General features: G+C 38.7%; 1 protein-coding gene across 1 annotated transcript in view; it reads left to right on the top strand.

Annotated features, from left to right (window-relative positions):
- Positions 1 to 27,612, top strand: part of LOC127200591 (ABC-type organic anion transporter ABCA8A-like) — a 53,501-nt gene that overhangs the window by 10,986 nt on the left and 14,903 nt on the right. The window contains exons 6-26 of the mRNA XM_051158962.1: positions 989 to 1,130; positions 1,382 to 1,567; positions 2,804 to 2,945; positions 5,779 to 5,944; positions 9,107 to 9,165; positions 9,459 to 9,569; positions 10,371 to 10,546; positions 10,968 to 11,087; positions 11,258 to 11,396; positions 11,874 to 11,964; positions 12,630 to 12,769; positions 14,746 to 14,865; positions 16,771 to 16,969; positions 18,231 to 18,397; positions 19,750 to 19,883; positions 20,892 to 21,029; positions 21,810 to 21,917; positions 23,632 to 23,805; positions 24,556 to 24,669; positions 26,460 to 26,582; positions 27,395 to 27,463. Coding sequence (XP_051014919.1) covers positions 989 to 1,130; positions 1,382 to 1,567; positions 2,804 to 2,945; positions 5,779 to 5,944; positions 9,107 to 9,165; positions 9,459 to 9,569; positions 10,371 to 10,546; positions 10,968 to 11,087; positions 11,258 to 11,396; positions 11,874 to 11,964; positions 12,630 to 12,769; positions 14,746 to 14,865; positions 16,771 to 16,969; positions 18,231 to 18,397; positions 19,750 to 19,883; positions 20,892 to 21,029; positions 21,810 to 21,917; positions 23,632 to 23,805; positions 24,556 to 24,669; positions 26,460 to 26,582; positions 27,395 to 27,463 — 2,818 coding nt within the window. The remainder of the gene's footprint in view (positions 1 to 988; positions 1,131 to 1,381; positions 1,568 to 2,803; positions 2,946 to 5,778; positions 5,945 to 9,106; positions 9,166 to 9,458; positions 9,570 to 10,370; positions 10,547 to 10,967; positions 11,088 to 11,257; positions 11,397 to 11,873; positions 11,965 to 12,629; positions 12,770 to 14,745; positions 14,866 to 16,770; positions 16,970 to 18,230; positions 18,398 to 19,749; positions 19,884 to 20,891; positions 21,030 to 21,809; positions 21,918 to 23,631; positions 23,806 to 24,555; positions 24,670 to 26,459; positions 26,583 to 27,394; positions 27,464 to 27,612) is intronic.

Below are 27,612 nucleotides of genomic sequence, written 5' to 3'. Positions count from 1 at the left end.
TTCCTGGTCATTAAACTTCATGTGTTAGTGTACCTGTGTGGTTTTGTATGTGCGCGTATGTGTGCATGTGTAGTGGCCGGAAATCAACCTCTAGTGTCATTGCTAGCTATTATCATATTTATTGAGACAGAGTCTTTCATTGGCTTGAGACTCATTGATTAAATTTGACCAGCCAGTTAGCTAGTTGTGGTCTATTACCCCAGGGAATCTGCTAATCTCCTTTTCCCTAGTTCTGGGATCACAAGCATTCACTACTGTGCACAGCTTTTTGTTTTGTTTGTTTGGTAGGTTCTGGGAATTGAACTCAAGCCTTCAGGCTTGCATGCCAAACACTTTATCTACTGAGCCAGCTCCCTATATCCCCCTTATCAGTATTTTAAGACTTATAGTTTTAAGATCATAGCATTTTAAGACTATAATTTATCAGAAAGTATTAATGAAGAAAAGTAAAATGGACAAAGGAAAGATTATATGTACTATAATAATAATAAAAATATGAATGTGAAAATAATTCTTAAAGAATATAGAACAGTTGTTACCCCTATAAGGAGAAAGAAGAAGAGAAACTTTATTGTAAGCACATTATAGACAGAAGAAAGTATAGAATTAAGCATTCTTATTTCCACATTAAGCCATAAAAAAGCTCTGTTATGTATTATTGCAACTAAGAACCTTTGCACAGGACAAAGAGACTCTAATTTAACTCTTCTCAAGGATTGCAACTCAGCAAGACACACGTGTGTCCACACCCAGTGTAAAAGATGTCACTGTTCATGATTTGCCTTCAATCTTTGTATTAATTCTAAGTATATGATTATAAGATTATCTACAGCCCCAAATTACTGCATTCTGCTTATTTGTCCTAGACAGTCCTGTGAATTCTAATGGAAGAATAAGTGTGGCTAAAAGAAGGGTAACCTGAGTACCCAGAATAGGCTCTCTTTTTTGTCTAGCCATGAATACTAATGGGACTCTATTTTTGTACCAGGCTGTCTTGGGGTTTGCTCTACGGTGTCATTGTCTTCATTGTGACAATTCTCTTGACATTTATTGTAAAATTGGTCCAATTTATCATTTTGACTGGATTCATGGTGATCTTCAGTCTCTTTTTCTTCTATGGCTTATCTTTGGTGAGTTGGTGAATTTAAAAATACTATATAGTTTTCAGCCTAAGAAACGAAGTTGCTACCAATTTGGTGATTTCTACTTGCACGAGACAAATATGTAGTTAGATGGTATTTATCTGTAGTTCTCTGTAGTTCTAACTTTCTGTAAAGTTTCTAGAGAAAAAAAACTGTAGTTTTATACAATAAGTCATTTGTTTTGCTATGGTAAAAACTCTTAGAGGGACATAAAACGACTTGCTCTTTTCTTGTTGTAGATCTCCTTGTCTTTCTTAATGAGTGTTTTACTGAAGAAGTCTTTCCTCACGGACTTTATGGTGTTCTTTCTCATTGTTTCCTGTGGAGGGCTGGGGTTCACAGCATTGTACAGATACCTCCCCATGTCCTTGGAGTGGGCTCTGAGTTTGCTCAGCCCCTTTGCCTTTGTGCTTGGAATGTCCCAGGTGAGTGAGACACAAGTCAGTTTATTAGTGATATCTCTGAAATATTTTTTTCTTCCTCCCTGGAACTCAGTAGTCTCACAATCATTTCTATATATAGGTCAATGGAACATATTTCTAAGGTTTCAAAGATGAACTATAAAAGACAGAAGTCATTTTCTCCCAGAAAAAAAAAAGATCTCTTGTATGTAAAAAGATAGCTTCATAATTCTTCAATACAGTATATAGGGTTTTATCAGTCCCCAAAGTTTATGTTAAAAATTGTATTTAAACTGATGCAGTCCAGTTAAGCATCTTACTTAATTTTAGAAGGCTATGTGCTTTAATTCTGAAGCAGTGGTATAAAGCAAAATAAAATGAAAATGAATGTTTTGGATGCTAAACCATTGAATAGTAAATCCTTTTTTGATCTTTAAGTATTTTAATTCTCCTTCTCTGCTTACTTCTTAACCTGGGTAGAAGAACTCTTTCTCTCAGTTATGGAATATGTCCGATTATCAAATCTCCATTATGATGTGATGATAATAATTGTTGTGTATATACATATGTATGTGAGTGTATATACACACAATAAAAATTATCGGTCAGTAAAGTTTTTAATTAAAAATTTATTTGTTTGTGTGTGTGTGTGTGTGTGTGTGTGTGTGTGTGTGCGCGCACACATCTTACCTATATGCATGTACCTGCAGGGGCCAGAATAGGGTATTAGATAGCCTGGAGGCAAAGTTACAGGTGGTTGTGAGCTACCCAACGCGGGTGCTGGAAACTGAACATGAGCCCTCTTCAAGAGCAGCAAGTGCTCTTAGCCAGTCAGGCAACTCACCAATGAAGTCATCAAGTCTTCCTACTGTCTTTGTTTAAACATGGAATATGTTCTCGCTAGTTTTTTGACAACCATGTGCCATCCCCCAAAGCATCTTTTCTTGCCCCTATTCCCAATTTAGCAAGGTCTTACATGACTGGCACGCCTTCACTAAGTTCTTTCCCCCACACAATGTGTGTCTCGCTTGAAACACACACCCACTGTACTAAACACGATCCCGTATTTCTTACAGTGTTCATATGCCCTGTTTTCCAGTCAAAATATGTGATCTAGGCAGTCAAGTGGATTAACTTTGTCTTTCAGGGATCTGGCATGATAGTTCATGAAATAGCTAAGCTGTTTTTTTTGTTTTTGTTTTGTTTTTTTTTTTTAATGATTATTTGCCTTTGACTTTCTGGGTCATTTTTAATTTCCAGCTCTTACACTTGGATTTTGATGTGAATTCTAATGCAAACCCGATGGACAATGCGCATGTAATCATTGTCACAATTTTCATGTTGCTCTTTGATAGTGTCCTCTACCTGCTGTTGACATTCTACTTTGAAAAGGTTTTACCAAGTAAGTACTTCCATGGTAAGACTTAGAAGCATGTTTGCAATCTCATTTCTCATATCTATGAATATATATATATATCAACTTAAAATATGTCCTTCAAATGTATTATCCACATGTCAATGATATGTCTCTTTATAGGATAGATAGTCAACACGGTAACTCAAGAACGACTGGCTCTTTCATCTTCCTTGCAATCTACCGGTTCAAAATTAAAATCAGAATGTTGCCTGTGTGGAATGTGTAGTCGTTTAGTGTGTAGTTAGTTTCCCTTTATCCATCTCTTTCTCCTTCCTGCATTTTAGGCTTTTATTTCCTAAATGCCTGTGGCTGCCTGCAGATCTGTGGTTCTAAACTCTTTCTGCATCTTTAACTGATAAATAAGCATACATATTCAGCGCCTATAATAGGAAACAACATATTACAATAGGAAACATATTACACTGTGACTGACTCAGCTGAACTAGGCAGTGTATGTGTTACCTCACGTATTTGTTTTTGTGGTAATCTACTCTCAGAGGTTTCCCAAAGTACAACACACTTATTAACTATAGCACCACGCTCTGATATGTCTGAACATGTTTTGGTGAAAATCTCCTGAGTCTCACACTTCGATTTCAGCTCTTGTGACTGCCTTTCTACATCGGATCGCATTTCAGTTTTCCTACTGTGTTTAATGTCCTCCATTTAGCAATAGTTTAGTTCACTCATGTCATTAGAGGGGGTGCAGTGTAAGACCAAATCCTGCTCAAGCCCAGACATTCTTTCTCAAATGGTTGTGAGCAGCACCAGGGCACTCGAGGTGGTCATGATACTCAGCCGTTCTGTAATATCACATGTGAAGGGCATTTGTAGTTATATGCCCTTTCAATTTATTAATCCATATCGGCCTCTCAAAGGCTATAATTTTGGTCTTGTTGGCTGATACAGCTTAAACACCATGAGAGGGCTGGATATGTGCTAGCACTCTGTTAAAAACCTGTGGAAGGATTCTTTCTTTGCTCCTGTCTAGTCGACCTTCTCTGCTCAAGAACGGAGACTGCTCCTCCTGTGCGTTTCTATGTAAGAGGCCATGGCCAGTGCTTCATGCCAGGGCAGCCATGAGCAAACACCTAAGAAAAAGGTGGATCAGTAAGAAGCCACAATAGGGGGGCTTAAAGTTGATCTCCCTGATTTTGAGAGATCATGCATGCACAGTAACGGTCTCTGTTAAGTTTTCCAGGTTTACTGAATAGTATTTTAATCAATTATCTCTGTTAATGTGTGCAGATGTAGAAGATGAAACATATGAATACATATCCATGTATCTTGGTTATGTTTATGTTTAGGTATAGTGTTTATGTGTTACATTTATATATAAAGAATATATGTTTATATATTTTATTCCCACTATTGATTAAACAAAATACTCTAGTGAAGGAAAATATTGCTTACCTATTGTATAGTCTAATATTGATCTAACTTAAACAAATCCTTAAGATATATTTAGAAATATTTTTTATGCTTCAAATGCTAAGTTTTTGCCTTTTTGTTAAATTGCAGAACTCTTGTTTGGGGGTCAAATGTTAGTCTTATTTCTGGTGACACAAACCTGCTAACCTTTCATTCTCATTCCTTTCATAGAAAGATACTACTTGAATTTTTAATCCCTAAATGTTTCTCATTCTTTTACTTTCCTTAGTGTTTTAGCTGACAAAAATCTATTATATCTCCTTTGCTTCTCGATAGTCGTGGTGTCTTGGCAAATGGCTTCTCTGTGAATTAAGTGTAGCTTTAGCTGTTCTTTCTTTTGGATGGTGACCAAAAACTTATGCAATATGTGATGTAATTCACTTTCTTTCTACAGGACTCAATTTAAAGCCTTCTAAAATATCGTTTGATATATACACTTTCCCCATTTCTACTTAACACTATATTATATTGCTTTGATCTTTTCCCACCCCTTTATCTTATGTTTATACTTGTCTTTATTCTTCCTTCATTTTTAAAAGGTATGTTTTCACTGAGTGCAGAGTCTAAGATGGCAGGTTTGTCTGTATTTCAATAGTATAAAGCTACTGTTTTAAACATCATTTAAACATATGACACCACCCTCTTCTGGCTTGCATGATCCCCAGTAGGAAGTCTCTGTTCATTCTTATCTTCATTTCCTTTTTAATGTCAATTTCATTTTGACACCTTTTCAGACCTTTTTCTTTTCACTGATTTTAAGCCTTGAACTTATCTCATAGCTAACTGGTTAACTGAATATATTTCATAGCTATCTTTCTGGGCTATCTTCTTATTTTTATTTTTCTTGTACCAAACCAGTTGACATAACAAGAGGAACTTATAGATAAATTAAACTTACTCTGATTACACTAGTTAGCTTTTCTTGCCCTTCGTATTGTTTGAATTGATATGTTGTGCCCTTTCCACTCTTTTTTTATAACACATCAAATAATTTTCTTCAGTTTTGTTCTGTCTTCCTTGAAAGGGTTCATTTAGTAATTAGTAATTGTTCAATTTACGGTGTAAACTCATAACATATTTGGATATGTACTTACTAATTTATCACCCTTTTAAGGGATGTATAGTAACTCAAAATATTTTTGTATCTGCATTTTGGATAGCTCAATATTAGAAAAGTCTTTACTTTTGCATTATGATTTCTCCTCATTTTTCATTGCTTATGTAGTTAATTTAATATAAATACCTTTGTGGTTTTACTTTAATAGTCTCAGTGACAAAACACTTAGGACAGTGTTTTGCTGTGTTGAAATATATTATTCATGTTTAGAGGTAAAGATAGAATTTATAGCAGTGGCTGATCCAATGTGCAATTACACTGGCTAAACAGGTGAATATGGACGTCGGTACCCACCCTTGTTTTTCCTGAAGTCCTCATTTTGGTCACGACAAAACCAAGCTGACCGGATGACCTTTGACAATGAAATGGACTATGAGTTTTCTGATGACTCTTTTGAACCCGTGTCTACAGAATTCCATGGGAAGGAAGCCATCAGGTGAGAGCACATGGAGTGTGGATGAAGGTCAGGTCTGGTGCTATCCGCAGCCAAACACCTGCTCCCGACATGCAGCTATGCCATGAAGACCCTCCTCAGATTCCTTCACAGGACTCTGACATAAGCTCATCTACATTGTCTGCCACCTTCTGTCCTGTCTTCTGGTTCGTTTAAAACTGTAACATGCTGCATTTGGTACCAAACTTCAGACTTAAGATCACTAGCAGCCACAAGTCAGCAAACATTTCTTCAATGCCTGTCACTTGTTGCTTCTGTTTTCTTTCTTTTCTTCCTCTTCCTCTTCTTCTTTTTCCTCCTCCTCCTTCTTTCTTGTTCTTGTTCTTGTTCTTCTTGTTCTTCTTCTTCTTCTCCTCCTCCTCTTCCTCCTCCTCCTCTTCCTCCTTCTTCCTCTTAGCCTCAAGGGTCCATTCCTGCATCTTATTAGTTATACCGCTCATTTTTCCTTTACTCACTTTAATATTTCTTTCTTTATGAACTCATTGTCTCTACAAAGGAGACAAAGGAAAAAGGAAGAGGAAAATGAAGAGGCCTTGAAAGAATAGGAAATCAACTCAATGTGCCTTTCAGTCAAACATACCTGTGCCTGGGTTACAATAAAATGCCTGCTTACTGCAGTGCTAGTTGCATTAATTTCAAATAAGGAAGAAGTCTTCAAGGCCTTTATGTTTGCAGCCCTTATCTAAAATTTCTGACTTATTCTTTGAGAATTGTATAAGCATATGCAATATATTTTAATCATATCTAGGACCCCACTAGCCACTTCCAACTTTCCCGTTTCCTTCTAACGTGTCCTCCTTCTGACTTCTTATCCTCTTCATTAAAAAAATAATTACATGCCATTGAGTGCTGCCCATTTGCACATGTTTGTTGTCAGGCTACCCACTGGAGTATGGGCAACCTACCAGTGGCCACAACCCCAAGAAAGAATGACTCTTTCTTGGCAACCATCAACTGCCAACAGTTCCTCAAATAGGGGTGTCATTCATAAGGCCATCCTCAATTCCTGGTGGAATTTTTACTTGTTTGGTCTTGTGCGGTTAGCCAAAGCTACTGCGAGTTCCTGAGTGGCAGCCATGTCCTGACCGGAAGTTGAATTTCACAGCACTCCTCCCTACCTTTCATCTTTTACATTCGTTCTGTCTCCTGCTCTGCTATGTTCCCTGACCCTGGGGAGAAGATATTGGTATATTCTAATTTCTAATCAGAATTTGCAATTTCTAGCTTATATCCTGCTGCATAGTTATCCTTCTTGCTATGAGTTTCGAGAAAGTCATTTCAAGACAATGGTTGGGGGTTTTTGTTTGTTTGTTTTGTTTTGTTTTCTGTTTTTGTATACTGCTCTCTTTCACTTTCTCTTTGGCATATCACTTAACAAAAAGCATTGTGGAAGAATAAGGAGTTAGGGTTTAATTGGAGGTGAGAAATTTATTTTCTCTCTTTTTATTTAAAATATTTTTATTTTCACGCAATATATTTTGGTCACATTCTTTCCCTTCCCAACTCCTTCCAGATCTTCCAACATCTCTCATGCTTCATGTCCTTTTGCTTTCTCAACCCCCTAAAAGGAAATCAAATCAAACAAACAAAAACCAATGAGACCAAAAAAAAAAAAAAAAAAAAATGCCAAAACAAGACAAAATGAAGCAATTCCCCCACAAAAAAAATCCCCACAGGATTCATTTTGTGTTGGCCAATTACTCCTGGGCCTGGAGCCTGCCCTGTAGCGTGGTTGAGATACTCTGTGGGAGAAAATGCTTTTCCATTTCCCAGCAGGTATCAGTTGCAAACAGATCCTTGGTTAGAATGGGATCCCACGTCCACTTCTCCAATCTGGGAGTTTGTCTGGTTTGAACCTGAGCCGGCCTTGTGCGTCCTGTCACGGTCGTTGCGAGTTCATATGTGGATCTGCCCGTGTCTAGAGAAGTGGTTTTTCAACATTCCTAATGCTGCGGCCCTTTACTATAATTTCCCCGTGTTATGGAGATCCCCATCAACAACATATTTTGTTGCCACTTCATAATTGTAATTTTGCTGCAGTCATGAGTCATAACATAATATCTGACAAGAAGGAGGTCTGCTATGAGACCTCAAGAAGGTCACGGCCACAGGTTGACAGCTGCTGGTCTAGAAGATGGCTGTTTCCTCGGAGTCATTAATCATGTCTGGCTCTTACAATCTTGCTGCCTCATCTTCCTCCTAGATCCCCGAGCCTTGCATGAGGGGAGAGGTTTGAGGAAGACATCCATCTCCTTTAGAGTTTAGCGATCCAAAGTCTCTCACTGTCTGCATAGTGCCTGGTTATCCCTCTGTTAATTACCATCTACTGCAAGAAGAAGCTGCGAGAAATCTATTTTAAGCAACATACATGAAGCCTGAGTTGTGTGAGAAAAGACAGTCGGTGGCAAAAAAAAAAAAAAAAATGTATATTTACCGGATAGACTACAACCAAATAGACAACATGGCTACATTTCCAGAGCTATAATGATTTTTAAATAGCAACATATAGAATTTGGATATAACTTCACTTAGATTGTTATTGCTTACATCCTCTTAGTAGCCATAACCTTCATTATATAGTGAATAGCATCCAGTAATTTTCATGGCCCACTTCCTCAGCACGCAGTTAGTCTTAAAACTAACTGTAACATATGTACTGTTTGTGTTACCCCTTTCAGAGCAGGACATCGGAGTTACAAGAAATAATTATATTTGTCAGCTATTTAATGGTCAAGGTGCAGTGATGGCTAGTACCTCTGCTATTGTTCGTGCCATTTTTTTTTCCTTGCCATTCTTTACTGTGTGACTGACCTGGAGAGATTCTGGACTTCATGAAGATGTTATCTCTATTAGCTTTATATTCCTACGTCTTCTAGTCAGCTTTGTTGTGTAAGCTGTCTGTGTTGAGTCATGGTCTAGCTGCCCCATCACTTCATATGGTTTCACTCATGAATAACGCTCACCATTAGGATAGTGTCTAATCCAAGTACTCTTGCTGTCTAACCACAGCTAAGTGAAGTGCACATGCTCCCCCTTGTATGCTCGCAACCCCAAGTCACCCAAAAGATTTCAACCAAACTCATAGTTAGATACTAAAGAAAACCATTGTCTTTTAGGCAACTTATCTTTTGCTCTCTTTCCCAGGATCAGAAGTCTTACAAAAGACTATATAGAAAAGTCTAAGCGCACAGAAGCTTTGAAAGGTAAGTAACTAAGGTAGAAAACTCTTGACTTTTAATCAGTTAACTTTTCTCTCCTTGAGCAGTTCTAGACTTTGTCAATGGGTGTTGAATTTCATGATACCCCTGACCACAACTGAACTAATATTGTCATGATGTACAAAATGAAAACTGGGGCATTAATTTTGATTTAGGAAATGAATGAAACGTATACTTTCATAAGCTTTAGTCCTACACTGTAAATACATAGGCGCTATATGAGCCCTGCATTAAGCCTACATTTGTGACTTTATATCTTCATGCTGTTTCTCTCCTAGATCTGACACTGGATGTATATAAAGGCCAGATCACTGCAATCCTTGGTCACAGTGGAGCTGGGAAATCAACACTGTTAAATGTCCTTAGTGGGTTGTGTGCTCCCACCAAAGGTAAGAGACTCTCCTCAAAGTTAGCAAGTGAATCACCTGTACTTTTGCTAGATGTCTGAGCATTAAATACAGGCAGAGGTAATTAAACTCACAGAACTGTCATTTAATCTCTATTGTGTTTTATAAAATGTATATGCTATTAACCAAAATGCACACAATTTTAGTCTTTTCAAATATTCAAATTTTTATATGATTAACAATTTTAATAGATATTGATCACACACACTGATCACGTTTTTCTGTAGCGATAGAGTTACCTCAAAACCCAGCAACTTTTAAAATATCAGACACAAAGTATATGTTGTGATTGGATGGGCTGACTGGAAAGGGCTCTCGGTGGCCCAAGATGGCTTTACCTACATGTCTGAGATCTTAGCTAGGTTATTCTCTCTGTCTCTCTCTGTCTGTCTGTCTGTCTGTCTGTCTGTCTGTCTCTGGCAATTTTCTAGGGCTGAAGTTATAAGAACTTTTAGCAGCGAGAAAGAACCAATACCAACGTAAAACAACCTTTTCAGGTTCTCTTTGACTGTTATTGGCTCATATTCCATTGGTCAAAGCAAGTTGCATATATAGCTGAGAGAGTGGATAAATTGGTTTCATTTATTGATGGTAAAAGGTAGACTGATTAATATTCTCAAATACAGAAAAGGAGTAATACCAAAATGAAATTTGGAAAGCAAAAAAACCACAGGAGTGAGATAAGATCACACGTCTAATTTAATTTTGTAATTTTTTTGGTAAAATGCTTAAAAAGTACATTACACTAAGGATGCTATGCTATTTTGAAACCTTCGTTTGTAGGTTGCGTCACCATCTATAATAACAAACTCTCAGAGATGACTGACCTGGAAAGTATCAGCAAACTCATTGGCGTGTGTCCCCAATGCAATGTACAATTTGACTTCCTCACTGTAAGAGAAAATCTCAGGCTATTTGCTAAAATAAAAGGGATTCAAGCACATGATGTGGATAATGAGGTACATGACATGTTGAGACTAACGTGAAAATTCAAATGCTAGTGAAATGGTTAATCCACTTTCCTTTGATTTTGGTTGCATTAAACTACCTGCATGTAAATCAATGTATCGAGCTTGGCTGCAAAAAAAATATAGGAACAACGAACAGTTACGTGTAACCTGTGACATTGCCCTAGATCATTAAGTATACTCTTTTAATCTTAGCAAATCTTAGATAAGTAATGGGATTTTCTTCATTCTCAAATGAGAATGAATTAGGAAGCAGTAAATAATTTCACCCCAAGTCATATATCAAGTAAACACGGAGCCATATGGTAGCAGATACTGCTCCTTACTGCAAACCATTGCACCTTATCATACAGTGTTAGGAGTTTTAAAGTAGTTATGGCTTGAATACTGTTTTTCTTCTGTGTATGTGTAGGTGCAGAGAGTTTTGCTGGAACTGGAAATGAAAAATATTCAGGATGTTCTGGTTCAAAACCTAAGTGGTGGACAAAAGAGAAAACTGACTTTTGGAATTGCCATTTTAGGAGACCCTCAGGTAAGTCAGACCAGACTCACTGACAAATTCAGTTTGGAAACAAACCACCTCCTCACTCACAAAGGACAAGGACACGGTGATGGAGACACACAGTGGAGCAATAAATTAAGTACATGCCTGGCTTCTGTGCTCCCTACTCCCATAGTCTTTCCACTTGATCCCTCCTCCAGATTTTCCTGCTGGATGAGCCCACTGCTGGGCTGGATCCCTTCTCAAGGCACCGTGTGTGGAATCTCCTGAAGGAGCGCAAAGCCGACCGCGTGGTCCTCTTCAGCACTCAGTTCATGGATGAGGCTGACATCCTGGCTGGTAACTCATTGGTGGCTTCCTTAAGCATCATGCTGAGGTCTTATATTTAAAGATCTTAAATTATTTTCTTTGTTACTATTGTTGTGCTGCTGGATGCTATGATCCAGGACCAAGAGGTCTTTCTGACAGAAGTCCGAGGTGTCTATAAACCCTTCATGTCCTGTAGCACTGTGATGACACAAGCCATGTCCTTTTTAGGAAGATCACTAACTTTAAGATAAAGGGCACTCAGTTGAATTTCATAACTGAGTAAGTCAACTTGAAAGATTTGTGCACAACCAGCTAAAATGCATCTTAACATTTATCAGAAATGCTCATGTAGTTTGTTACCTACATAATCATCAAAGATTATGGTGGGTTTTCTTCAAACCGTAATTGCATCCTATTTTTAAAGTGGTATATGATCCTGTGCAGTTCACTATACCTCAAAATTCTCTGAAATAAAAGGCATCCCCTTCTTTACTTCTTCCTCTTCAGATAGGAAAGTCTTCATCTCCAAGGGGAGGCTGAGGTGTGCAGGCTCTTCCTTATTTCTGAAGAAGAAATGGGGCATTGGTTATCACTTAAGGTAGGCCTTCCAGTGGAGGGTGCGGGGGCGGGAGATGAGAACTGGGCTGGAGAAAAAAAAAAGTGGTACTGCCTGAAATCATTGAAAGAGATGAGAGGGCTGCAAGAATCCTGGAGGGGCTAAGAAGAATGAACAGGAGTGAATACAATCAATATTGTATCCATGTCTGAAACTTTCAAAGAATTAATAAAAAACATGTCTTAAAAGAAAATTCATGTGTGTGTGTGTGTGTGTGTGTGAGAGAGAGAGAGAGAGAGAGAGAGAGAGAGAGAGAGAGAGAGAGAGAGAGAGAGAGAAGGTAAAGGGTGAAAGAGTGGGCAAAAGGGTGAAAGACAGGAATATAAGATGCCTGGCATATTGTAGAGAAATTAGGAGAGAATCTAGTACAGATGTAGTTAAATGTCTGTATCTTTGGGGTATTCTGAAGTCCTACAACTTTCTCAGACCCGACAAGATTGTATCACTGTCATCGATAGCCTAAAATAGTAACACTTTTTCTCAACTAAAAGCCTAGTTTGTAGTGGATTCGCATTAACAGACTTACCCTTTTATTTCAAATTTGGATGACTTTTTTTTTTTTTACATTGAACTTATAAATGCCATTTTCTGGTTATTTTGGGGTGTTGGGTGCAATTTAATCAACATATTCCAATTTTGAATAACAGCTTGCAGCTGAATGAAACGTGTGCACATGAGAGGATCACATCACTTGTCAAGCAGCACATCCCTGATTCCAAACTGTCAGCGGAAAGTGAAGGGAAACTTAGCTACATATTGCCCCTAGAAACAACAAATAAATTTCCAGGTAATTAATTATCCATGGCTATAAAATGAAATCCACAATAATGAAGAGTAACATGCAAAATCAAGTTGACATGTATGACGTATAATACTGAGTCTGAAATGAAGCATCATTCAGAATTTAATAATAATAATAATAATGATGATGATGATGATGATGATGAGAATAATAATAACAACAGCATGATACACTGACTGTCACACCTTAGGCACAGGAACAGAAGCAGAGTGCGAAGTTACTTAGCAAAAGTCTCTGTTGTAAATGTGAATTCTGCCTCCAACCCCATCCTCTTAGAAGTGATGACATGTTAAATCCTTTGGTCATTGTTTCAAATCCTGGAACCGCCTCACAACATGGCACTAAACATAGGTTCACAGTAGCAGCGCCTCGCTAATACAGGGTAAACTGACTATTCCATTTTTCTTTTCTTTTCTTTCTGTCTTTCTTTCTTTCTTCACTTTACATCTCAATCATAGCCCCCTCCCTCCTCTCCTCCTGGTTACACCCTCCCTCCCTCCCTGCCATCCTTCCTCTCTCCCTCCATCCCTCCCTCCCTCCCTCCCTTTTCCCCCTCTTTCCCTCCCCTACCACTAAGAGAAGGGAGTCCCTTCCTACTAACCTATCCCAGCATATCAAGTCACATCAGGACCAAGCACATCCTCTTCCACTGTGGCCTGGCAAGGCAGTCCTGCCAGGGGGAAGGGATTTTTAAAAAGCATGCAACTGAGTTCATGTCAGAGACAGCTTCCTCCTCCTCCCCCATCCCCTTACTAAGGGATCCACATGAACACCAAACTGCCCATCAGGTACACATGTACATCGGACACATCTGTGTAGGGCACTTAGGTCCAGTCCATACATAGTCCTTGGTGGGTGCTTCAGTCTCCGCCAGCCCCCTGAGCCCTGGTTAGTCACTTGTTGGTCTTCCTGTGGAGCTCCAGCTCCCTCTAGCTCCTTCTATTCTTCCTTCACTCTTCCACAAGCCCCCCTCTCTCTGCCAACGTATGGCTGTGAGTCTCAGCATCTGTTTTCATGTACTGCTACATGGGAGCCTCTCAGCTTTAATCCATGGTAGTCTGATAAGATGCATGGGGTTATTTCAATTGTCTTTTATCTGTTGAAGCTTGCTTTGTGGTCAATTTTAAGGCTGAGTTTGCAAAAGAAACTCATTCTCAGGACTTCGACAAGTTCTGTGTGAGTCTCTGCATTAGGCACCATCTACCACAAAAAGAAGCTCCTCTAAGGCTTCTTCCCACACGCATTTTATTTATTTTATCTCTGTTGGGGAGGCGTGCGTGCGTGCGTGCGTGCGTGCGTGCGTGCGTGCGTGCGTGCTACAGTTTGAATGTGGTCAGAGGACAACTTGTGGAAGGGCTCTCCCATTCCGCCTTCTGGGTTCCAGGAAGTTAAATAAGGTGACCTGGTTTGGTGGTAAATGCCTTTACTCTCCAACCCTATTTCCATCCATTTTCTGGAAATTTCATAATTTAATTTTCTTGGCGGCTGAATAGAAATAGTTCCATTGTGTGCATGCACCACATTTTCTTTATCAGTTCATCAGTTGATGGACATCTCAGGTTTAGTCAGTTCTGGGCTATTGTGAACAGAGTGGCAGTGGACATGGTTGTGCAGATATCTCTAATGGGAGATAGAAGCCTTTGAGTATATGCCCATTAGAGCTGTGGCTATGTCATTTGGTAGCTCTGGTTTTGTTTGTTTGGTTGGTTTGTTTGGTTTGGTTTTGATTGTTCTTTTAGCTTATTGAGAACTCTTCACATTGATTTCCATAGTTGCTGAACCAAGTTATACTCTCATCAGCAGGGAATAGGAGTGCAACTGTCCCCACCTCTTCACCCGCATTTGTTGTTATTTGTGTGTTTTTGTTTGTTTTTAATGATCTCCTTTCTGGCTGGGATAATGCAGACTGTCAAAGTAGTTTCCATTTTCCTGATGACCACATTTTAAAAACTGTGCATTAGATCTTTACAGGGAGCTTGAGAGCAGTCCAGACCTGGGAATTGAGAACTATGGTGTTTCAATAACAACACTGACTGAGGTGTTCCTGAAACTGGAAGGAAAGTCAGCGGTCGACCAGTCAGGTAGGTAAAAAGAATGAAAGGCATCATGCTGTGTCCATTTTGAAAACACTCCATTTTAATAGCCATCACTTTTTTTTTTTTTTTATTGCTCTTTGGACATCTGTATAAGTGAGGAAATCCACTGCCATGACTTGCCATCTGTGGTATAAATGTGCCTTGCCTGGGGTGTTCAATTTCATCCCAGCCATGACTGACAAGAACTTACCAAGTGTTTATGTATTCTAGATTCTCTATCCTGTGTCCATCACAGTGTTTTCTCTGAAGCTTCTATTTTTCAAATGATACATTTAAACTTTGGACATGTATTCTTGATACATAGGAATAAATTCCTTTTAAAAATATTTAATTTCCAAGTGTGTGGGGGGGGGCGTGTGTGTGTGTATGTGTGTGTGTGTGTGTGTGTGTGTGTGTGTGTGTGTGCGTGTTGTTCACCCATGTCCACAGAGGCCACCAGTGGCATTGGATCCCTTGAAGCTGGCGTTTTAAGCAGTTCTGATCCACCAACACGGGTGATGGCAAACAAAATTAGGACCTCTGTATCTGCTCTTAACCATTGAGTCATCTCTCCAGCTTTGGTACAAACACATTTCTAATGGGGGAAGGTTAAAACATTCAAAAGCAAAACCAATAGCGGACATAGTTCAAGAAAAGAAAGGTTGTTTTTTTTTTTTTTAAGATAATTTTCCTTTGACTTTTTTCAATTAAAAATCTACCTTTGGCTTCATTGGAAACAAGTTGAGGACAGCACAGCAGAGCAAAGCAAGGCTGCTTATCCAGAAAAACTCTACTAACCCTTGAGGCTATTTCTTCCAAATTTTTCCACATCTTTCTGGGTTAAACATGTTTGGAATTCCTCCAGAAATAAAGTACATTCCAGTACCACCCGCCTTCATGAGTACTTGAACTGGTCACTCCCGCACTTGTGATCTCTCTTGTTGCCGAGTTTCTTGTGGGCAGACAGGAGAAGCAGCACTCAGTGGGGATAAGATTTATCTCCCTGTTGGAAACCACTGGGCTCGCCTGACCTTAGCTGCAGTGGCGATGCTCTGACAGTACTTATTCATTCCGTCTTTCCATTATCTTTTCTGATGCCTTCTAGTTCCAGTAATTTGCCCATAGAGGGGCATGGTGTCATTGGGGGAACCAATATGCCTGTGCATTTCTAGCAGGGCCTGGTGATACATACCTGCAACCAAAGCTCTTGGGAGGCTACAGCAGGAGCATCATACGGTCAAGGCCAACCTGTATTACGAAACAAGGTCCTTTCTCAAAAAAGACCCGCAAAAATTAAAATCTATTTGTAATACACACAGTTTGTAGTACACACAAATACATTTAACTTGTGCAAATTGACCTTGTAACAACAAAAGCAAAACCCCAAAAGGATCCTTGTAGGTGCTCTTATTACTGTCACAGTGTGGTAGCAAAACTGTTTTTTTGTGCATCAATGTCATTACGTAGTTATCACATCATAATTTATATAACATGAACTGTCCGTCTACTGTTTTTTCCTATTGAAGAGCTTGGTATCAGCTTCCCTGAAACAAGTGGGTAAAGCCCAATTTAGAGCGCTTTTATTACCCACCAAGCTGATCTGTGCCCTCTGCAAGTACCCTGCCCTTTTCTGTGCTCTGTGACTTAATGTAAATGGAAAAGTACTGTTTGTATTCTTGCAGGTCAGCTCTGCTGTTGTAAGTATGAATATTCTCTGTGTGGTTAGATCCCACAGTTCTCCTTTTTGAGAAACATCATTTGAAATAATTTCAACCGTCAAGGTCGCATTAACACACTTTCATTTTTGTCTTGGAGTTTCTGTTTTCCTGTGCAGAGGATTTTAAATCTCTGGGCCAAAAACTGCTTTCAGATTTAACCACTTATTGAAAAGTGCTTGCTTTTGTTTTCTAGATATCGGTGTGCCAGAAGGTGTGCAAGCTGGAGGGACAAGGGGCACAAGGAGGCTTGCTGAGGTGGAACAACTTGTCTCTTTGCTTAATGAGTCGAATAAGATGAAAGAGGGCATGGCTCTCTGGTGGCAGCAGCTCTGTGCAGTTGCCAGGCTTCGCTTCCTGAAGTTAAAGTACGAGAGGAAATCCATCTTTATTCTGTGAGTATTAAGTTATCATAACATCTTCCAGTTGTTGCATTAAAGCATACCTAAATAGAGCAACAGAAAAATGATAAGGTGTTCCTGTTAGTTCTGTTAACAGTCTTGGTTTTTCACACGTTATTATATAAATACACAGAATGAAAATGATCTCTGTGTGATAGCATAGGGCACAGAGTCTTTCTTCATTGCCGTTACCCCCTTCAAAGTCTACAAAGTAGAAACCATGGGCGCCTGAGCACTTAATGTTGTGGGTGGCTGTGTGCCTCCTGACTCATGGACTTCACAGAATTCTCTGGAACCGTAATGTGTTTGTAAAGTTGATACATATCCAAGCTCTCCCTCTTCTCTGTGGCTTTTAGGTGCAGCTCGTCCCCTCTCCATACCTGCCAAGTGTAGGGTATTTCTAGAGTTGGACATAAAACGCATCAACTGACTCTCAAGGAATTTGTGTCACAACATAAGCACTTTGTGTCCATCTTATAGTCAGTCATTGAGCAGTCACAGTTCCCACGCTGGAGCCAGGACATCTAGGAGAATTCCAGTCAACGCCTATTGAATATGTGATTCTAGTTGAGGACATTATCAAGATTAAGACGAAAAGAAAAATCTTTGTAGTTAATTCAGAAATGCTTTGTAGAGTAGACCGGGAGAGGCCAGAACAGAGGGATGGCTGCCAGCCGCAAAGCCCAGCAGAAAAGTCTTGGGGTATCCTATGTTTGGAAAAGAGTTTAAGGATGAGATTTCAGATCCGTGCTGTGGTGCTGATATGATTTTTAAACTTTCAAACGGGGATCAAAAGAAAGGAAAACACAAAAGAAAGGGACTCTTTCAGTCTGCGAGGCTTAGAAAATTGTGTTGCCGTGAGCAAGACTAGAGACAATGGGTGAGGGAAAAGAGAGCACCTCCTGGGTCTGGGGAGTAGGGGTGGTCTGTGCAGCAGAGAGGACACATTGGAACAGAAGCAGTGAAAGCGAGACTAGATCTCAACTTGTTACTTAAGGAGCCACATTCTAAAATGACACAGGCTGTCTCATGGTCAGAGAGCACCACGGGAAGTGTAAACCCATGGTTTTCACTCTCATTTTTAAAGACAAGGGAAATATGTCAGCACTAAGACAAAGAATCATATTTAGGAATGTATGTTTCTAATAATGTCTTGCTTGCACTACATCCATGTCTTTCAAATAGTGTCCTGAAGATTGGAAAATGGCTATAGGTCTCCATTGTCTTTTTTTTTTTTTTTTTTTTTTTTACATAGGATTCTGATTTTGGGGGTTGGTCTTCTGCACATTTTGTCAGCAAATGTACACAAGTTAGTGCGTGAAAGTGATTACTCTTGGGAACTGTCTCCTCACATGTACTTCCTCACTCCTGGCCAACAGCCGCAGGATCCACTCACTAACCTACTGATCATCAACAAAACAGGTAAAATGTTGCTGTACGTAGTGTGTGAATATTGTCACTATTAAGGACATCGCTTAAAAAAGACACGCATTAAAAAAAGGGCAAATGCGTTTTATACCCAGTTTAGAAATATCAACCCTAAACTGGAACAGTGATGCCAAAAAATAAATGTAGAAGATATGTACTATCTCATCACACGCTGAAAATCAAGAAGGTTTACATAAAATATTGTCAAAGTTTAATGTCACAACGATCATGAAGGGAGATTTGAGAATTTGGATAAAGTAGCCTGGGGGGGGGGGGTAGGAAGACCTTATAAGTTTGAAAACATTTTAATTATATGATCACTCTCGTAGCCATTAGTGTGAGGCGATATATTGTTTGATTCTAGAAATTTCTGTTCTAGAAGTCCCAGGATGTTAACAAAATTTATTTTTAATTATCAGAGTTACTTTTTCAACTAGAGGCAGTCATAAGTACAGGAGAATTATTATTGTGTAGGAAGTCTAAACCATATTTAGAAAGAACAAGAGAAGACGCAACAGGAAGATCCAGCGGGTAAAGCTCTTGCGATGCAGGCATGAGGGCACAGCTCGGGTCCCCAGAGCCCACACAGATGTTTGCTGGGTTGTACGTGACTTCTCTTCACGCTGCTTTACAACTGTAAGCTGAAGTTAACACACACACACATCCCACCCCAACATGTGCAAACTGATATTGGTCACGGAGTTTTATCACAACAATTGAAGAGTAACTAAGGCACCATGGTCCATTGGGTGGCCCCGCACCAGTGCTCATGTGCTGGATTATAGAGAAACAAAGTCAGGAAGTTGGGGAAGGTGTCAAGGTAGGAGGTGTATCCTAGGCGATTAAGGGGAAGAAGTGGGGGGGGGGGAGTGTCACCCCAATAGATTCTACACATATCTGAAGTTCTCAAAGAACTAATAAAAATATGGACTTTTAAAAAAAAAGTTGGCTGCATATGGAGACCTATCTCAGAGCTCAAGAGGCAGAGAGAGTGGGTACACAAGTCAAGCTGGGCAGATAGACTGAATTAGTAAGCTCCAGCCCAACTGAGAGGTCCTGCTTCAACGTATACAGCGAAGAGCAATCAAAGAAGATACCTGACATCGACTTTTGGCCTCCCTGTGCACGTGCATACATGCGCTCCCACACATATGCTAACACGCCTGCATACACATCAAACAAAAGAGGAACAAAATGTATTTGTTCAGAAAAGAAATATATGGACAATTAAAATCCATACTTTTGCAAGCCGTAACATGCAAATGACTGCGAAGAGCCATTTTAATGCATGATCTTGTAGCATTCCCTTGGTTTCACAGTGCCTTTTACATTTTACTGTCTATTAGGAGCAAAGATTGATGACTTCATACACTCATTGGAGCGACAGAATATAGCTTTGGAAGTTGATGCCTTTGGGACTAGACATGACATAGAAGAGAGTCTGTACAATGGAGCTATCATACTAACAGGTGGCGAGAAGGTACGCTCATCTCCAGTTAGTGACTCCGTACAGAATTATGGCTGTTATAGGGCAACTTAATGAAAAATGGAGTCTGAGACATTACATACAAGTAGCATATATGTGTTTATATTTTGCGTTTGAGGAGAGAATTTGGGCTACGATTTACTTAAGAGAACACATAAGATTTCTTTTTTCATTTATTATTCAGAGAACGTTATTCGTGAGTTTGATAATAATGAAGTCACATTCACTCCTATCTCAATATATAATTATTTCCTGAATTGGGCTCTTGGAACCCACAAGGTGGAAAGAGAGAACTGACTCCTGCAAATCGTCTCCTGACCGCATATATGACTTTTCTTGAGAAAGATGCGAATAAAGCCAGAAGTATTCTACACAAGTCTAGTTCAGTGAGCCAGTCAGTTTATTGGGTTTTCTTAGAGGAGTTACGGGTGAATCGAGCATCTGCACTGTTCCCAAGTTCAGCCCAGCATGCTGACAATTCCCAAAAGGTGTCCCACTGCAGTTCACTGCGCTGCTTGTAGACATCTCTACAAAAGAGTCCCCTCTCACACATTAACTTAACTATTCCGTAGCCTCAAGAAGGGGACACATAGGCCTTGTAATTTCATGAATTCTTGATTCCTATCCATATCACTTCTCTATCCAGTGAGGAATGTTTCAATGTCAAGGAAATGGATACATGACAGTAGTCATAATTCCTTTGTCCTATTAAGGGCTTTAAAAAAACATTTTAATTATATCCTATTACTTAAATAAGGGCTTTAAAAATTACAGTATTGATTTGTGCATCTTCAAGGAAAAAGAAACTGAAAAAAAAAAAAAACCATTAGCTCATCAGCCACATTATAGAAAATACACTATCATTTCAGCATTAGAAACGGGTGTTTGCACATTACAGAAAATGTGTTATCATTTCAGCATTAGAAAAGGGTGTTTGTGTATTTCACAGACGGGCTTTATGCTGTCTCCTCCCAGACTGATAATCTTTGTGTAACATTTTAGAATTACAACTTTACATTAGCATGCAACTCCAAGAGGCTGAATTGTTTCCCGGTTCTGGTTGATATTGTGAGTAACGCCCTGCTTGGATTGTTTACACCGTCTGCACGCATTCACACTGACCGCAGCATGTATTCTGAGGTTGGTGTGTTCTTGTGGATCCTACTGTATATGGGGCTTTCCAGAGTGTTCCATTCAAAACTGGTCTCAGTGGTGCTGATAGAGTTTCTTTCACACATTAGATTAGCATTTGGATCTATCTTAGCATGTATGTTAATTTAATATATAGTATGTTAGACTATATCATATGTGACTATGCATATCTAATTGAGCTGCTGCCTGTAAGCACTAAATGATAAGTTTGGAGAGAGAATCCAAGCACGCTGACTCACACCTATAATTCTAGGGCTTGGGAGGTTAGGGTAGGAACATTATGCGTTCAAGGTCAATTTGTATTGTGTAAAAAGACTGTGCTAAAGAAATCAAAAGAAAAGAAGGAGGAAGGGGAGGAGGAGGTGGAAACCAGCTAGGATGTGAAATCTGTGAGTTGGAATTCCTGATTATTAAATCGGTTGCATCGGTTTAAATTGACAAAATATCACAATAATTATCGAAAGCCTAAAAATATTGACCATCTTTAAGTGTCAGCCAAATATTTGGACTTCTACAATCATAATAACACCTTGTTCTCATTATTACTTTACATTTTCAATATCCTATTACATTCGCTGCTTTCAACTGTTTACTTATAAAATTGGGTTTATAAGCAAAATCTATGTTGATAATTATATTAGGAGGTAAGGAGGTGGAAATCTCAAAACAAACCCAAGGCGATATTCTAGGTAGTTGATTGTGTTTTGAGCAATGTAAGCCAGACAATGATTTTTCCCATGGAGCTCACTGCATTACTTCAATTCCTAGGATGACAGCCACAGACAATTTCATCATATAGCTTATTTATTCTCATGGATCATCCTGATGGCCTGTCTTCCTCCGTATATTTCCATGACCAGCATTGATGATTATAAGGTAGTAGAAAATAATGGAAACTTTTAGTTGATTTAAACAATTGGAAGTTGTTTGTTATGTGATTTAGGACTTTTCTTCAGTATGGTGTGCATGTTGAACAGTTGATTCACACACAACTGCACATTATAGAGGCAAAAGGACAGGGTTAAATAAAGGAAAGGAAAAGGAAGGAGGAGGGAAGGAGATGTGGAAAGATAAAGAAAAAGGGGAAATTAGAGAGAGATAAAAAGCTTAGTTTGTTTCCTTTTGCATAATGAAGGCATTGTGATGGGACTTGACCCCCTAAAACTTATTTTCAGTGGACGACTGGATGAAATTCCTTAGAAAAAGAAATAATAAATTCAAGTTGTACATCACACAGTTCATCTTGGAACGAGCTCACGGAGCACAGAGGGAGCTCAAACAGCACACAAAAGTCTTATTAAACTAAAAGAAGAGCTCGGAATCCAAAAAGGTTAAAGTGGCTGTAATTTACATATAAGTGTCCTGTCAAAGAAAAAATTACATTGAGCAAGGACTATAGAACTCTACCCAAGGGTTGCTTAGAATCTGTTGCCAATATTGAGCTCTGTGTGCACAAAGTAGATCTTCATGAGGTCAAGAATGCACAGATCTCTGTAAACTAAGCAAGGTCAAGAAGTTAGACAGCACTGGAAATATCTATTTCCAATCAACAGTTGTAAGGGCTCACCAAAGGATCCAACTTTGTAGCAAGACGTAATCAATTGAGAACAGACTCAGAAATGACAAGGAAAATAAAAGACATAATGTTTAAAAAGAAAAATGTAAATATGTTAGAGGTTTTAACTAAAAGAATGAACATGGTTAAGGAAAGGAATAGAAAGAAGTGGTCAAAACAAGTCAAGTTGGGCTCGTATAAGTAGCTGACATCTGGTTGAAAATTAATGACTGTGACTTTTAGAACAAACACAAAGTGGAAAAGGAGTGAGCTGGAAGACAGCAGCAACAGACAGTAAGCAGAAGCACAGAAAGGAAAAACAATGCTGAAAAAAATAATCTGAGCTTTAATAATTTGTGGGACAATATTAACTGATTTACTATACATTTAATTAGATTATCCAAAGCAGAGGAGATTTTAAAAAATGATAGAAAATGCACTTGGAAAAAAAACTTTCAAAAGTTGTATTGCTTGGTAAAATTGTTTAATACAAAATTTAGTGCAGTATATATCTGAAACATAAAATAACTACATAGAGGCAATATATATCACTGAAATATATTAATGACTTCAAAATGAGAAACTAGACTGTTATCTAAAAGTATCATGCAATATGCAATTATTCACAGTGTTTTAATCATTCATTTTTATTCAGAATAAATCAATGAGACAATTTTGCATAGAAAAATGGCTACCTTCATTTGCATAAGAGATGCACTGTTTTATCTCTGAGAGTTAGTACATAGATGGGGGATTTTCCTCCGTAGATCATTAAGTCAGTGTTTGGTTGACCGCACTATTACTCTGTCAGTAACTTGGATGATTTATTTTTACTAACTACAATAGCACATTAGGATAAATTATTTGTATTGGTAACAACAACAAATTGTGATGGAGAATCCTTGAAATGATCCCCATCTCTTAGTCTGTGTAGTGTTTAGTCACTAATGATGAACATCTCATTTGGTTATTTTTCAATATGCTTCCTACTTTTATAAAAATAACACACAACTGATGATTGCATGTTCTAATCAGAACAGAGCTCAGTTCCAGCTGTGGATCTCAGGCCTCTGCCCATCTGCATACTGGTTTGGGCAGGCTCTGTTTGAGGCTCCAATCTACTATGCACTCATTGTATCTCTGTACATTGCATTCTTTGCCTTGGCCCCTCAAGAGACCAAGTTTACAACTGGAGATCTGTTTATGCAGGTGAGTGACAGCATTCCTAAAAACAACTATCATTAAATGATTTTACCAAAAATTGGTAATAACATGTAATATACTATTTTAGTTTTTAATGTTTTCATTTCTTTTATGAGGTGTCCTTAAAGTGTGATTTAAAATATATATGACATAAAATTGTTCCTTCCTCCCTTCCTCCCTTCCTTCCTTCCTTTTCTTTTTGTGGGAGGGATCTAATTATGTGGCCCTAGTAGTCCTAGGCTTTGAAATCATGGAGATCCTCCTGAGGGCTAAGGTTAAAGATGTGTGCTACCATGACTGGCTCCTGATGACTGCGTTGATTGTGAGATTTAGTAACATTTGTCACTCTACCCCCCCCCCCAACAAACCCTCCTGTTAAGTGGCACCAGAAACTGAGATCCCACACTGAGAGTACCAAGCACCTCTCTGCGTGGCTATCTCTGAGCAGGGGAGGTGGTAGGCTGAGAGTGCTCAGACCACAGCAATGCATTCTTATCATTTTAAAGTTGTCATTTTTTGAGTTATTGTATGTAAGCTTTTTCATGCAGTAAACTGACAAAGTCAGTTCTTTCCGTTGTTTGTGTTTTATGACGTCTCTGCTGAGAAATGATAATTCCAAGCCACCCACTTTCCCACTCTCTATGATATTTAAATTATTATAGATGAAGGAACATAAAAATATTGTTTCATGACATTAGTACACTCAAATGTGTTCATGTATCACAGTATTTATTCGCATATTCCTATTGGTTTCAGATTCTGTACGTTGCAGGCTATGCCATGTCAATTATTTTTATGACTTATGTGATTTCATTCATTTGTCGCAAGGGGAGGAAAAATAGTGGCATTTGGTCACTTTGCTTCTATATTGTAAGTATGCTCATTGCTTATTTTTGTGGTGAAGTTAAGCCCTGATGCTTTAAAAACATTTTGATTGGGGTAAGATAAAGCAATTATGCTTTCGTGTGTTTTACATGTATTTTTCTGAGGAAGTTTCAACAGTTTCTGCGGCATAATTATGGACATATGTCCCTACGTACAACTAGCATGTTAAAAATTGCCTCTCTGTTTTCATCTCACTCTCTTTAAAGGTTAACGCAATTGCTTATAGGATCATAAAATAAACCTAGATGTTGTTTGGAAATTCATTTTGCACTTAGGTGCAAAGAACAGGGAATTTTCAGGAGACTATGAACATTGTTAACTTAAAAAAATCTGAAACTAAAATCTGATCCTTGAGAAATTCCTTGTTACAAATAATTTATTAAAATATTTTTCTAAATTTCTGTGGATTTATCACAGCTTTTGGTTTTTGAATGTCTCAATTCTGCTATCGTCTAACAATACTTAATTTTCTCAGTGTACCAGAATTTGAGATTGTTGAGGAAGAAAGCATACAGATTAGATAGTTTCTACCTCTAGCAGTTAAATGTGAACTTACCTTCTCCCCTAATATTTGCTGCTGGAGACACTGGAGGGCTTGATACACTTAAGCATCAAATGGTGCTGTATTTGCATGTGACACACACACTCGTGTACTCTTATTTCCACAAGTTAACACAGATACTGACAAAAGACATTATCATAAACTGAATAATGAAAATTACATATATAGACCCATTCAATTGAATCAAAAACCATAAGAAACATATACAAAGCGTAAAGAGTAGGATTTCCTAATGACCACATTTTCCTAAAGATATGCTTTTCTTTTTTGGAAAACAAGGCAAATGGGATAAAAACCCTAAAGAGGACGAAGCCAGGCTTGTCCTGTCAGGCAGTAGAACCTGATGGAACAGGTGCAGTAGTGTGTGGAGCACAGGCAGGGGCCCACTTAAGATGAAAATTAAGGCTGGTATTACGGCTCACCTTACACAGCGTGATCACTGGCTTATCCTACAGGAGCCCATGTTTGTTATGGGAAAACTTAGGAGCTTTTGGGATGGAAAGTCAGCCAGAGAGAATTATTAGAGACAGTACTCTGACATCAGAATGACCTGAAGGGAAGCACAGAACCTTCTAGAAAAGTTTTGCCATAGGAAAGGAAAGAAAACTATAAGGCCATGGTGTAAAGTTTGCACCTGTGTCTGTTCTATTGGTTCCAATGATATTCAAAGACACATTGCACACTTAAATTTCTCTTATCAATAACTCTTAAAATTTCTGCTTCTGTAAATTCAAATTTATTTTTCTTTGATTATTATCTTTAGCTTATTATTTCCCTAGGCAGCATCAAACCAATTTTAATTTTGCTCTCCTGTAACTAAAACTGGGCATAGAAACTTTATGCTTCAGATCCCGTATTTGTCCAACTTTGTCAACTTTCCAAGGTCAAGCCAAATGCTTTTAGCTGAGTCTGGTCTCGCTTATGAACATGGAAATCAGATTAGAATAAATTGAAAATACATTCAATCTTTGGTTTTAAGGGGGGTGTGTGTGTGTGTGCGTGCGTGCGTGCGTGCGTGCGTGTGTCGGTTCACAAGGAAAGGTGTCCGGGAAAAGTGTTGTGTTTTTGGAGCTGGAGTTATAGGAAGATGTGAGCTCCTTGACATGGGAACTAAACTCAGACTCTCTATGAAAAGCAACACATGCTCAAAGCTAGTGAGCCATCCCTTAGCCCCTTAGAAAGCAACTAAAATATGTATTTCATTTTCTTGCAGGCCGCTTTCATTTCTTCTGTTTTTATGTTTATTTTTGAATACACTCGGGACACCACACTGTATTGCACCAGTGTCCTAATTCCACCTGCTACACTGGCAGGTTGCACATTACTACATTTTGAGGTAAGAAATGTGCAACATTTGTGAAAGTGTTTCAGAATAGGGAAACAATTAGAAAAGCTTCGTCTTGAGTTAGAAAATATGTACTCCGAAGACTGAAAATATGCAGCCTTCTTAATTGAACTATGAAGATTTTTTTTCCTGAAAGGAGTCCATAGTCCCATTTACCTACAAGTGAAAATTTAGCATTCGCTGTTTCCCGGGGACATGGGGATAGCAGGGACAAGAACACTGACACTAATAAAATCCTTAGACATTTTCAGTACTAATAGTACATCAAAGAGTTTCCCCTAATCCCTGAGACTCAAGACTTTAAAGTGCTAATATTTGTGTCAGTTCCTATGGAATATTGTTGTATTTGAAACACTCTAGCTAGAGCTGATACAGCAGCAATAAATTCCAACTTTGCTCATAGACCAGATGAAGTCCCTGAAATTTCTTATCATTTCACCTCTTAGAGATTCTAAGCTTCCAATGGAGGATCATAGGAAAAAATGGAGCATCACCAAGAGGCAATGGGTACAGGAAGGATGGATGCTGGGAGAAACTCAATCTCCTTAGTATCCTAGATTCTCTCAGTAGCCGATTCTTAGACATTGAATGTCCTTCAGAGAAAAGCTGCACATCTCTCAGACCATGAGAAGATGCAGAGCAACCCCTTGCTACTCATTTAACGGCTGGTACTTTCTTTGTGCCCATAGGGAAAATTCTGGGGAAAATCCTAGAGTTGTAGAGTTGACCAATGGCCCAATTGTGTTCGCATAAAATTTATAAATTACAAAACTTCATATTGAATTTGCCCTTTCTTTTTGCAGAACCGTGAATATCCTGAAATATTTTTAGATGAACCAGGGAAGGAATATTCCTTTCTGCTGTTCCTAGTAGTAAGTTCTCCTGTAATTTAAATACTGCACACAGAGGAACATCTAAATAAATGATGCAAGGTTGCTCTGTTCATCATATTTTGGGGGAAAGCAGTTCTAGAGATCAAACCCAAGACTTGTACCTGTTACACAAATGTTCTGTCTCTGCT

The sequence above is a fragment of the Acomys russatus genome, chromosome 16, assembly GCF_903995435.1.
Source record: "Acomys russatus chromosome 16, mAcoRus1.1, whole genome shotgun sequence".
Lineage (NCBI taxonomy): Eukaryota > Metazoa > Chordata > Mammalia > Rodentia > Muridae > Acomys > Acomys russatus.
Note: the sequence above shows the minus strand (reverse complement) of the source record. Positions and strands in the feature narration are given on the sequence as shown.